This window comes from Pteropus vampyrus, unplaced genomic scaffold (genome assembly GCF_000151845.1).
Source record: "Pteropus vampyrus isolate Shadow unplaced genomic scaffold, Pvam_2.0 Scaffold116, whole genome shotgun sequence".
Lineage (NCBI taxonomy): Eukaryota > Metazoa > Chordata > Mammalia > Chiroptera > Pteropodidae > Pteropus > Pteropus vampyrus.
Window position 1 is genome coordinate 505520 of NW_011888897.1, and position 13992 is coordinate 519511.

Genomic DNA, 13992 nt, shown 5'->3' on the forward strand with positions numbered 1-13992 from the left:
TTTTTTTCCTCTTTAATTCCCCCCATCATCACTTCCACCCCTGACTTACGGATGTTGCCATCTCCCTTTAAGAATTGGATCTCTGAAGGCGGGCGTCTCCGCCCATGCGCTTGGAGAGGGCCCCGGGATCTGGTGCCCCCAGGGCCTGGCATCCCCGGCACACTCAGGGAACCTGGTGCACTCGGACCCTGGCACACCTAGAGGGCCTGGTGCCCGATCCATGGCTCCACTTGGGGCGCGATCCCAGGACTTTCTGCATGTAACGCAGCGTGCTAACCACCACACTATGAGGCACCAATTCTGCTCTAATTTTGATTATTTATTTCCTTCTGCTGACTTTAGGCTTCATTTGTTCTTCCTTTTCTAGTTTTTTAAAATGAAGGTTAGGTTGTTTATTTGGGCTTGTTCTTGTTTTTGGAGGTAGGCCTGTAATGATATGAATTTTCCTCCTAGTACTGCTTTTGCCATGTCCCAAAAGTTTTATATGTTGTACTACCATTATCATTCATTTACTATGTCTCTCTTGATCTCTCTTTTTATTTCTTCTCTGACCCAGTTATTCTTCAGTACCATGTTGTTTAATCTCCATGTATTTGTGATTCTTCTCTCTTTCTTTTTACAATTGATCTCTAGCTTCAAAGCATTATGATCAGAGAATATAGTTGGTATGATTTCAACCCTCTTACATTTTTTGAGGTTCTCTCTGTGCCCCAGTATGTGTTCAATCCTGGAGAATGTTCCATATGCACTAGAGAAGAATGTATAAGCAGCTGTTTTGGGATGAAAGATTCTGTAAATATCAATTATGTCCAGTTGGTCTAATGTGTCATTTAAGGATATTATTTCCTTATTGATTTTCTGTTTAGATGATCTGTCCATATCTGACAGTAGGGTATTTAGGTGCCCTACTACGATAGTGTTTTGGTCTGTTTCTCTCTTTAGTTCTGTTAGTAAATGCTTTACATAATTGGGAGCATAACTATTAATAAATGTTATGTCTTCTTGGCACATGATTCCCTTTATCATTATGAAGCGTTCCTCAGTATCTTTCTTTCCCTTTTTTATTTTGAAGTCTATTTCGTCCGATATTAGTACTTCTACTCTCGCTTTTCTCTGAATGCCATGTGCTTGAAATATCATTTTCCACCATTTCACTTTGTTTTATTTTCTTATTTATTTATTTGTTTGTTTGTTTGTTTATTTTTGTGGTGACATTGGTTAACGAAATCCAATGTTTCATCTGTACACTGTGTATTCACCTCCTATAGTTAGATTTCTTTCTGTCACCACATATTTGACCCTCTTTACTCCATCTATCTCCCCCTTTCCTCCACCCTCCATCCTCTGGTAACCACTAGTCTATAGTCCATGTCTATGAGTCTCTGTTTCTTTCTCCTATTCATTTGTTGCTTTTAGGTTTATATCCCACATATAAGTGGTATCATGTGGTTTTCAACTTTTTCTGTCTGGCTTATTTCACTCAGCATGATTATCTCGAGGTCTATCCATGTTGTCGCAAATGACAGTATTTCATCTCTTCTTATGACTGAGTAAAATTCCATTGTATATATGTACCACTGCTTCTTTAGACAATCATTTTCAGTTGCTTCCATGCCCTGGCCACCATGAATAATGCTGCTATGAACATCGATGTGCAAATATCTTTTCAGACATAAGTTTTCAAGTCTTTAGGGTAAATATCCAGTAGAGGGATTGCTGGATCATATGGTAGATCAATTCTTAGTTTTTTGAGGAAGCTCTGTACTGTTTTCCATAGTGCTATACCAATTTTCAGTCCTACCAGCAGTGTATGAGGGTCACTTTTCTCCACATCCTCTCCAACATTTATTACTTGTCCTGTTGACAACAGCTATTCTAACAGGTGTGAGATGGTATCTCATTGTGGTTTTGATTTGCATTTCCCTAATTGCTAACGATGTTGAGCATCTTTTCAAATATTTATTAGCCATTTGTATGTCCTCTAGGGGGAGGTGTCTGTTCAGGTCCTCTGTCCATTTTTGATTGGATCATTTGTTTTTCTGTTGTTATTGAGTTGTATGAGTTCTTTGTATATTTTGGATATTAAGCCCTTATCAGAGGCATTGCTTGCAAATATATTTTCCCATTCGGATGGTTGTCTCTTTGTTGACAGTTTCTTTTGCTGAGCAGAAGCTTTTTAGTTTGATGTAGTCCCATTCATTTATTTTAGCTTTTGCTTCCTTTACTTTTGAGGGCAATTTCATAAAATCCTCTTTAAGTCCGAGGTCCTTGAGTTTAGTTCCTATGTTTTCTTCTATGCATTTTATTGTTTTAGGTCTTATAAATCCATTTTGAGTTAATTTTGGTGTGTGGTTATAGACACCAGTCTAGTTTCATTCCTTTGCAGGCGGCTTTCCAGTTTCCTAGCACCATTTATTGAAGAAGATGTCCTTTCTCCACTGTATGTTTTTGACTTTTTTGTCAAAAATTATTTGCCCATATAAATATAGGTTTACCTCTGGACTCTCGATTCTATTCCACTGGTCCGTGTGTCTATTTTGCTGCCAATACCATGCCGTTTTGATTACTGGCGCTTTGTAGCATAATTCGAAGTCAGGCAGAGTAATGCCTCCAGCCTCGTTCTTTTTTCTCAGGATGGCTTTGGCAATTCAGGGTCTTTGTGCGTCCATACAAATCTGATGTTTTTTTGTTCAATTTCTTTAAAAAATGCTGATAAGATTTTGATGGGATTGCATTAAATCTGTATAATGCTTTAGATAATAGGGTCATTTTAATTATGTTGATTCTTTCAATCCAAGAATATGGACTATCTTTTCATTTCTTTGTATCTTCTTTGATTTCTTTAAATAGGGTCCTATAGTTTTCATTATATAGGCCCTTCACATGTTTTGTTAAATTTATTCCTAGGTATTTTATTCTTTTTGTTGCAATCACAAAAGGAATTATTTTTTCTACTTCTTTTTCTGACATTTCTTATTAGAGTATAGGAATGCTATGGATTTTTGAATCTTTATTTTGTATCCAGAGACTTTACTGTATTTGCTTATTGTTTCTAGTAGTGTTCTTGTGGAGTCTTTAGGATTTTCTAACCACCCTTTCACTTTGAATCTATATTGTCTATGGAACTGAGATGTATCTATGGAACTGAAGGTAGTATATGGTTAGGTTTTGTTTTTTGATGCAATCTGCAACTTTGCCTTTTTACTGGTGAGTTCAATATAAGGTTTTCTTATCGCCATTTTATCTTTTGCTTTCTGGTAGGTTAGTGTTCTTATGTTTCTTTTCTTTTCTTTTTTGGGGGGATTGGGTTTTTTGGATTTTCTATCTGGTAATTCTTGTTTTATGTTATATACTTCAGTTCTGCATCTTTGGTGTGTGGTTACCATTATGAATATGTAGAGGATAGTTTATATATATATGAAGAGAAGAGATTAATATATATATATATAATTTGTCCATTTTCTTCTGTGTGTGCCTTCTCTTCATTCCCCTTTGCAAATTTGGATCTTTGAATCCTCCCCTTTTCTGTCATTATTATCTCAATTTGTCCCTATGTATACTTAATGTTCTTTACTATCTTGCAATAGCAAATCTCTTCTTGTTGTTTAAAAACTTATAATTCCCTGTTCTTAGTAAGGGTTGCACTCCTCTGTTTCTATCTGCCTGCTAGTCACCTTACTCATAGTATGTATTTTCTTTCTTTTGTCATTTTGTTTTAGGTGAGCTGATCCCTTCCAGTATTTCTTGTAATGTAGTCCTCGTAGTGGAGAATTCCCTCAATTTTTGTATATCTGGAAAGTTCTTTATTTCCTCTTCATATCTAAAGGAAAGCTTAGCTGGATACGTTATTCTTGGCTGGTGATTCCTTTCATTTAATAGTTTGAATATTTGATTCCACTTCTTTCTGACTTGTAAGAATTGTGCTGAGAAATCCAACGATAATGTAATGGGTGTTCTTTTATAGGTTAATGTCTTCTTTTCCCTGGCTGCCCTGAGAATTCTATCTTTGTCATTAATTTTTGATAATTTTAATATGTTTCTTGGAGAAGGACTTTTTGGGTTGAGACAATTGGATGTTCTGTTGACTTCTTGAATTCCAAGCTTCAGTTCATTCCTTAGATTTGGGAAATTCTTATCAACTATTTGTCTGAAAATGCTTTCTAATCCCTGCTCCTTTTCCTCCCCTTCGAGAATGCCCATTATTCTTATGTTTCCTTTCCTAACGGTATCAGCTAGTTCCTATATTTCTCTTTCATTAATTTTCATTCTTCGGTTTCTCTTTTCTTCTCTCTGATTTATTTCTAGATTTCTGTCTTTGATATTTTGATATCACTTATTCATTCCTCCATTTGGTTGACTATATTTCCCAAGCGTGCTATTTCATTCTTGATCTCTTTTAGTGTGTTCTTCATCTCCAGAATTTTTATTTGGCTCTTTTTGAGGGTTTCAATCTCCTTGCTAAAAAACTGATTCTGCTGATCTAGTTTTTTTCAATTCCTGAAATTGTTGATATGAATTATTTTGGATCTTATTGAATCTTTCCAGAGTACCATACTGAATTCTTTGTCATTTAAGTCACATATTTCTATATCTTTAAGCTTATTTTCTGGAGACTTTTCTGCTTTTTTCTGAGCTGCCTTGTCACCTTGGTTGTTCATGGTGTTTAATGGACTATTTCCCTGTCTAGACATTATTGCAAGTATATTCTGCTTCCTCCCCGCCCCCCCCCAGAAAAAAATTTATTATATAAAGGTCTCTCTTTAGCCCATTGCTAAGAAGGTGTTTTTATTTTGTTTTTCAGTAGGTGGCATCTGAATAATGCCTTTTTTGTCTTATAAATATTCAATCATGTTCACTATCCTCGGTCTCAGTCCCTGTCAGTGTTAACAACAGTTTCGGTAGCATTTGGTCATATTCCCCTGGGGCTCTGTGGTGTTTAGTCTTGGAGGATATGTCGAGAGGTCCCCTCTGGGTTGGAGAATGAGAGGTGTGGCTAAGCCTCGCTTTTTGCAAACGTGGCTGGTAATAATCAGATGTTGCCTGTCTGCATCCCCACTTTTCTGCTTTCTGCCCTGGTCCATGGGCCCTGCCCCTGCATGGAGCTCACAGCTCTCACAGGCAGGGCTGGTCAGTGAACCCGCCGCACCTTCTTCCCTTTCCCTCCTCCTGCAGGGAGATGGCTGCCAGAGGCAGGTTTTTGTTTCTTCCTGTCTATTGCCAGACTCAAGTAATTCTGACCTGTGGTAGCTCTTATTCTCAGATCCCTCACTCAGACATGCTTGTGTGTAGGTTGGATGTTTTTCGTTGAGTTTTGGGTGTTCAGCTTATTGATATTTCAAGGAGAGAGATTTGGGAACATCTCTCATTCTGCCATGCTTCTGACATCACTCCTCCAGCATCATTTATAGAATTACTTCTGTAGTTTTATGAAAATTCAGTCACTCATATTAGTGTGGGTTCTCTATTCTGTTATATAAACTGTGTGTTCAGCACCCTGCCAATATTGTTTTAATGACCTTAACAATATAGTAAGTCTCAACATCATATAGAATGATTCTTCCCACTTTATTCTTCTTTTTCAAGATTGTGTTAGCTATTCTTAGGCCTATGCCTTTTTGTTTGAATTATAGAATAAGTTTGTCTATAGTCTACATCTACAAAAATCCTTCTGGTATTCTGATAGAAATTGAATTAAACTTATAGATAATTTTAAGCAAATTGCCCACAACCACTAAGAGTAAATATGCTTTCTAAAAAAATCCACAACTGAAAAAATTGAGACAGATTAATTAATTGAATAGACATTGGTTAAATTTTTACCATCTGTCAGGCACCATATAAAACACTGAGAACATAATGAAGAAAAAGTCATTGTGAATTCTCTCTGCATATAGATACATTATTACTAGAAAATGAGAAAATTGATTAAACAATAACAACACAGTGTAATGAGATTTAGATTTGGGAAATAACACCGAGAACACAAGGATAGGAAAATATAACCTAATGTAAAGATCAAATAACACCCTCCATGGAGGGTGATTATTAAGACTAAGGATGAGGTGACTAAACTACCTCTTTGTAGTTGTAGCTCTCTACACATTGAATATTGCAGTTCTCTGCCACACCCAAAGTTTTTTTTACTTTAATTTTATTTATTTGTTAATTTTATTGTTTTATTACAGCTGACATTCAATATTATATTAATTTCAGGTGTACAATATAGCGGTTAGACATTTATATAACTTACAAAGTGATGCCCCCAATAAATCTAGTACCCATCTGGCACCATACATAATTTTTATAATATTATTAACTACTTTCCTTATGCTGTACTTCACATCCCTGTGACAATTTTATAACTACCACTTGTATTTCTTAATCCCTTCAACTTTTTCATCCATCCTCCCAACCCCACTCCCATCTGTCAACCATCAAAATGTTTCTGTATCTATAAGTTTGTTTCTGTTTTGTCTATTCGTTTATTTTGTTTTTTAGATTCTACACCCAAAGTTAATCTGCTCCATCGAGCCTTCATCCTCTACAATGGAATCTAGGTCTTTAGAACTGGTGTGGCTGATGTGTCTACAGTCCTAATTATTCATGGATGACTGTGCCCTGATTGTTTCTGGGACCCTTCCACCTTCTAAGATACACTAGCAGGAAACTCACTTAGTAAATAATGTATTTTATTCATTTTATTTTGATGTCAAATTTTGGGGGCAGGGATTTTGAAGGGAATGACTAAGAGAAGATGAAAAGCAAAAAGATATCATAATAATATTATATGACTTTGATTACCATTAGGATTTTGGGTTGTATATTCCTCCTACATGAAAGGAGGAGTTATTGAAAGATTTTATGCAAGGCAGTGACCCAATCATATTTTGGATTAAAATGATCAGTTTAGGAACAACAGACAAAATGGCATAGATAATAGAAGTTTTGCTCATCCCCTCTTGTGACCACATCAAAGTTGAGACAGAAACACAGAGCATACGGCAAGAAATTTTGCCTGGTGGTCTAGAGGAACAGAAGCCTTACAACTAGGGCGAGAAATAAGAAATCACGCTGTAACAGTTGGAGGTACAAGGGGGCAAAGACACAAGGCTGCTCAGTCCCCAGCAGCTGAGTGGGATAGGGGCTGTGGCAGTGACAGCCGGAAGCTGCAGACACCTCTAAAAGGGGCCGTGTTCCAGCAGGACTTTCACAGTGACAGACCTGCTCTCTCAGAGCACCAGCGCCAGGCCAGCTGCTCAGGGGTCATCAGGGACTTACAGGGGAACACTGAGTTGTTGGAGTAAGGGCCGGAGGTGAGGCTTTCTACTGGGCAGAAGTGCTGGCAGTATCCATTGTTCCTCTGTTGAGCCCTCCCTGCTCCCAGTGTGCAGACTCAGCACGGCTGTAGCTGAGAAGTCAACACCATTGAACAGGATAACAGAAGTCATTCCACTCAGAGGACATCCTATCTCTTCCAAGTCACAGCCACATCTAAGCCACATTCAGTTGTGTCCTCAGTGAATTCTGTGCCACTTGCTGAGCAGCACCAAGATCTCGGTTTCTGGCGTGGCTTCTTGAGGCAACTATAAGCACAGCACCTGTGGATTGCTCGCTGAATCTTAACAGGTGGCCCTAGGGAGACAGGCTAGGGCTAAACTTTGCCTGTAGCTGAACATCTCTTAGGACTGCACTGTGGACACCTACTACACACTGATAAGACTGGGAGACTTAGGAGCTTTGCTTAGTACATATAAACAGACACAGAAAGGCAGACAAAATGGGAAGACAGAGAAGCAGAAACCATATGAAAGAATGAAGTCAAGCAATCTAACAGACTCAGAGTTCAAATCACTGCTTATAAAGATGCTCCATGCAATTAAGGGAAGTGTAGATGAACTCAGTGAGAACTTTAACAAAGAGATTTTAAAAATATAAAAATGGAAATGGAAATTATAAAAGTGAACCAGTCAGAAATGAAGAAGACATTATCTGAGATGAAAAGTATATTAGAAGGAATCAATAGAGTGGATAAAACAAGAAGATGGAACCACCGATACAGAGGATGGGGAAGCCAAGGACACCCAAACAGAATGGCAAGAAGGAAGTAACCAAGAATATAATAATAATTTAAGAAGCCTATGGGACAAAATTAAGGGTAACAATATCCTTGTCATAGGGGTACCTAAAGAGGGAGAACAAGACATCAAATATATATTTCAAGAAATAACGATGAAAAATATCCCTAAGCTGGTGAAGGAAATAGACATACAACCTCAGGAAACTCAGAGAGTCACCCAAAAACTGAACCCAAAGAGGCCCACACCAAAGCATATCATAATTAAAATACCAAAGGTTAAATACAAAGAGAGAATTTTAAAAGCAGCAGGAGAAAAGCAATTAGTTACCTACAAGGGAGCACTCATAAGACTAGCAGCTGATTTCTCAAAAGAAACTTTGCAAGACAGAAGGTCTTGGCACAAAATATTCAAAGTGTTAAAAACCTAGAATCTATAACCAAGAATACTTTATACAGCAAAGCTATCATTTAGAGTTGAAAGACAGATAAAGAGCTTCCCAGACAAAAATAAGCTAAAGGAATTTATCAACACTAAGCCAATATTACAGGAAATGTTGGAGGAACTTCTTTAAGAAGAAAAATCCTATATCAAAAACATGAATAAAGAATGGTAATAACTACATATTTATCAACAAATACATCAAATGGAAAAGAATTAAGTGCTCCAATCAAAAGATAGGAAAGCTAAATCGATAAGAAAACAAGACTCCCTACATATGCTGCCTACAAGAGATCCACTTCAGATTAAAAGACACACACAGATTAAAAGGAATAAGATGGAAAAAGATATTGCTTTCATGGACTTAGATGGTATTGTGCTGAATAAAGTAAGTTAGATAATGATTTTACATACATCTGGAATTTAAGAACAAAATCAACAATAGCAAAAACAGAAACAAATTCATAGATACAGAGAATATTTTGAGCGCTATTAGGCAAAAGGAGGGTTTGGGGGGACAGTGAAAAAAAGCAAAAGTTTTAAGAAGTAGAGATGGATAGATACAAAATAGTCATGAAGATATAAAGTATAGCATAAGGAAAATAGTCAACGATGTTGTAAAAATATGTAAGAGGGCAGAGGGGTACCTGATTTAGTGGATTGACCACTCATGAGTTATATAGATCTCTAATTACTATGCTGTACAACTGAAACTAATATATTATTGTATGCCAACTATACTTGAAAAAAATCATTGAATTGTACAATGTAAATATGAGCAACTAATTGTCTATTATACTTCAATAAAGCTGGTGGGGGGAATGATCAGTTTGGTTGAAATGTGAAGAATGAATCAGAATGGATTTAAAGTGAAAGAATGGGTAAATCTCAAATTATGTAGATTTTTTTTCCTGTGGTAAAACAATCTACTTTTACAGGCTTATTCTTGTGAAGAAATATTTCCCACATGTGCTGTGAATAATTAATTCCACAAGTAACAATTTCCACTGAAGCGTTAGAAACTGATTTAAACAGCTCACTGACTTTTGGTCATTGGCAATGGGAAAATGACAATGAATTGAACATCACTCAAAAGTTCCTACATTAGTGGCAGAAATTTTGCTGTTATTTCTACTTTTACTTCCATAGAAAAATAATGAAAGAACAATAGTTTATTAAACATTTACTATCACTCAAATATATTGCAAGAGATTTTCATCTGCGATCTTCTCATTTGAATCTTACAACTAATCATCAGAGAAATACAAATAAAAACCACAGTGAAACTGGTGTTAATATACTCATTTTCACATGAAGAAACTATGTTTGCGGGGCTATGCAATTTTTCAAGATCACAGCTGGTAAGAAATAGAATCCATGCTTTAGATATTTTGCTTAGAAACTAGTTTGCAAAAGAATGCTAGATGAGTTAGGATTACAGTTTAACTCAAATTTTGTTTGTTAGTCACACACAGCTTACCAATATAATCTTGTTTTTATTGTTTTTTTTTTTTACTTTCTAGATTTCTGTAGAAATCTGGCTTTTTTTGTGAGAAAGTTAGCAGTAAACTAGGCAAATAGGCAGAGTCTCATAGTCATGAAAGCATGTATTGAACATATTCTTTATTCGAGACACTGCGCTACTCTTCAAGGATACAGACATGAACTAGACATAGTGTATACAATAAAATTGTACAGAATTATAAGAATAAATTGACTAATACAGCAATAAAGCAGCGGGGTGAAGGTACATAAGAGAAAGGCACTGCAAATTGTTATTTCGTCCTTTTTGGGACTCATCAGTACAGCGTAGCTAATGATGTAAACTTAAAAAAAAATTTTTTTCTAAAGCTCGATGGTATGTAAACAATTCTGAAACTGAGTATTGAATGCTTAAAGATTACAGGAATTAACTCTTTGTGATTTAATCCAAAATAAATACAGAATTTAAAATTCAATGAAAGATAAAATAAACAATGTTGTTTATAGGTATAATACTTTTGTAGCACACTGAAATTTAAAACATAAACACAGAATTAAAGTACAAAAAATACTTTGTCAATGTTTCTAATGTTTTAATATAGAGTACAAAATAAATATTACTTTTAGTACTTTTTAAATATTCCTACATATTTGAAACTGACAATGAGAATTTTGTTTTTGTTTTTTTGTTTTTTGTTTTTATTTATTATGGTAACATTGGCTAATGAAAGCCAGTAAATTTCAAGTGTATAATTCAACAATTGTATGTTCACTATGCATAGATTTCTTTCTGTCACCACATATTTGACCCCTTTTATCCCATCTACCTCCCCTTTCTCTGCCTACTCTCTGATAACCACTATTCTACTCTCCATGTTCATGAGTCTCTGTTTGTCATGTTTGTATGTTGTTTTCAGGTCTATATTCTACATATAAGTGATTTCATGTAGTTTTCAACTTTTTGTCTGGCTTATTTTACTTAAGAATTTTGAATGAGTTAAAAATTTTTAAATGTCACAGACCAATTGTAATTTTTCTCATTGGTTATTAAAATCATGTTGCATAGTTTCTAGATAGCATGATCATTTTTATGGTGCCATGTGTGCTAACGAAGAATTGTCTATATATTAAAAGAGATGTTCATTGATATCAATTATTCTTGGATTCTTTGATATCAAAGAACAATTGATATCAATGAACATCTCTTTTCTTATATAGACAATCCTTCGTTAGCACACATGGCACCATAAAAATGACCATGCTATCTAGAAAAAGAGATGTTCATTGATATCAATTATTCTTTGATATCAATTATTTGATATCAAAAAATAATTGATATCAATGAACATCTCTTTTTAATATCAACATATACCATTTAATACCTACTTAATATCAACATATACCATTTAATACCTACTTAATTTAGAATCATGCTTTTTAAATATCAACATATACCATTTAATACCTACTTAATTTAGAATCATGCTCTCTCAGATTTCTGTACTATACCACTCTATGATAGTTTGCATCTTTGCAAAAAATATTATGAATGGATATTGGGAGTATTTTTGGTAGACTAAACAATGGAGAAGCAGCTGCATATAGCAATTTGCAATGCATCTCTCATAAATGTTTGGGAAATTCCCTATAAAGACTGTCAGATAGAAAAAGAAAATTCTCTTCTAAGTTCTTTTGGCTGATCTAATAACTAAAATGACTCAAGACAGGTTAGCAGGGAGAAAGAACAAATTTAACTTGTGCATATGGAGGTCTCATAGATATAGGACCTAAAGAAATGACAAAAGGAGACAGCTTTTATACTTTTTAGAAAAAGAAATTCATAAATTCTGGATCATATGGCAAATCTCTTTTTGTTTTTTGGGGTTTTTTTTTTTTTTTTTGAGGATTCTCCATATTGTTTTCTACAGTGGCTATACCAATTTACAGTCCTGCTAGCAGTGCCGAAGGGTTCCTTTTCCTCCACGTTCTGACATTTCGTTTGTTGACTTTTTAATAATAGCCCTCTGACTGGTGTGACATGGAATCTCACTGTGGTTTTAATTTGCATTTCCCTGATGATTAGCGATATTGAGTGTATGCCTTCTTAATAGAAATGTTTTTTCATATTCTCTGTCCATTTTTTGATTGAATTGTTTTTTGTTATAGCCGAAGGCAATAAAAATACTAATTTGAACAGATATATAGTAAATAAAAAAATGTGCTATATATCTATGATTATTTAAAAAGATAAGAACATGCTATTTATAATACGTACATATTTATATGTCTTGAAGAAATTTGTCACCTATTGACAGTATATGACTTGCTACAAATCCATTTCCTATCTGTGTAAGGCCTAGCACTACTGACTCCATTATCATTCAAGTAGGCACATTCCCCAATTCCTCTGATGGCAAACCTAAAACCAAACACAAAAATATTAAAAATTTATAAGTCGATATCTATATTCATTCCTTCACTACACACACACATACACACACACATTATTTTATTGTGTTTTGCTTCATGTACTTTTCAGATACTGCATTTTTTACAAATTGAAAGTTTGTGGCAACCTTGAATCAAGCAAGTCTATCAGTGCAATTTTTTCAACAGCATTTGCTTGCTTCATGTCTCTGTCACATTTTGTTAATTCTCACAATATTTCAAACTTTTTTCATTATTATTATATTTGTCATAGTGATCTGTGATCAGTGACCTTTGATGTTACTATTATAATTGTTTTAGGGTACCAAAATTCTGAGCCCATATAAGATGGTGAACTTAATCAATAAATGTGGTGCATGTTTTGACTACCCCGCCAACCACCATTCCCTTGTCTCTCTTCCTCTCATCAGGTCTCCCTGTTCCATGAGACACAACAATATTGAAATTAGGAGAATTAGTTAATTCTACAATGGCCTCTACATTTTCAACTGAAAGTAAGAGTCAAACATCTCTCACTTTCAATCAAAATCTAGAAATCATTAAGCTTAGTGAGGAAGGTATGCTGAAATAAGCCAAAAGCTAGGCTTCTTGTTGCAAACAGTTAGCAAAAGTTATGAATGCAAAAGAAAAGTTCTTGAAATAAATTCAAATACTACGCCAGTGAATAAACCAATGATAAAAAAGTGAAACAGCCTAATTGCTGATATGGAGAAAATTTTAGTGGTCTGGATAGAAGACCATTAGTATTAAGCCACAATATTCCCTTAAGCCAAAGCCTAAACCAGAGAAAGATCTTAACTTTCTTCAATTCTTTGAAGACTAAGAGAAGTTAAGAAAGTTAAGGAAGAAAAGTTTGAAGCTAGAAGAGGTTGGTTCATGAGGTTTAATGAAAGAAGCCATCTCCACAATAAAGAAGTGCAAGGTGAAGTAGCAAGTGCTGATGTAAAAGGTGCAGCAAGTTATCCAGGAGATCTAGCTAAGATAATTAATGAAGATGGCTGCACTAAGCAACAGATTTTCAATGTAGATGAAAGGACCTTATGTTGGAAGAAGATGCTATCTAGAACTTTCATAGCTAGAGAGATGTTAATGCATAGCTTCAAAGCTTCAAAGGACAGGCTGACTCTCTTGTTAGGGCCTAATGCAGCTGGTGACTTTAAATTGGAGCCATTCCGAAAACCCTGGGTCCTTAAGATTTATGCTAAATCTGCTCTGTTTGTGCTCTATAAATGGAAAAACAAAGCCTGGATGATAGCACATCTGTTGAGACCTACTACTCATAAAAAAAAGATTTCTTTCAAAATATTACTTCTCATTGACAATACACCTGTTCACTCAAGAGCTCTGATGGAAATGTACAAAGAGATTAATTGTTGTTTTTATTCCTGCTAACACAAAATCCATTCTGTAGCCCATGGATCAAGGAGTAATTTTGACTTTCATGTCTTATTACTTAAAAAATATATTTTGAAAGGTTATAGCTGCCACTGATAGTGATTCCTCTGATGGATCTGGGCAAAGTTAATTGAAAACTTTCTAGAAATGA

At 35.1% G+C, this 13992-nt stretch overlaps 1 protein-coding gene across 5 annotated transcripts in view; it reads right to left on the reverse strand.

Annotated features, from left to right (window-relative positions):
* LOC105295907 overlaps positions 1-13992 on the reverse strand; it is a 108669-nt gene that overhangs the window by 66355 nt on the left and 28322 nt on the right. For 4 of the 5 annotated variants that reach the window (XM_023533939.1, XM_023533938.1, XM_023533937.1 and 1 more), the window contains one exon: positions 12304-12417. The exons of the other annotated variant lie outside the window; for it this stretch is intronic. In XM_023533939.1, the coding sequence (XP_023389707.1) occupies positions 12304-12417 (114 nt within the window). The remainder of the gene's footprint in view (positions 1-12303; positions 12418-13992) is intronic. 5 annotated transcript variants of the gene reach the window in all.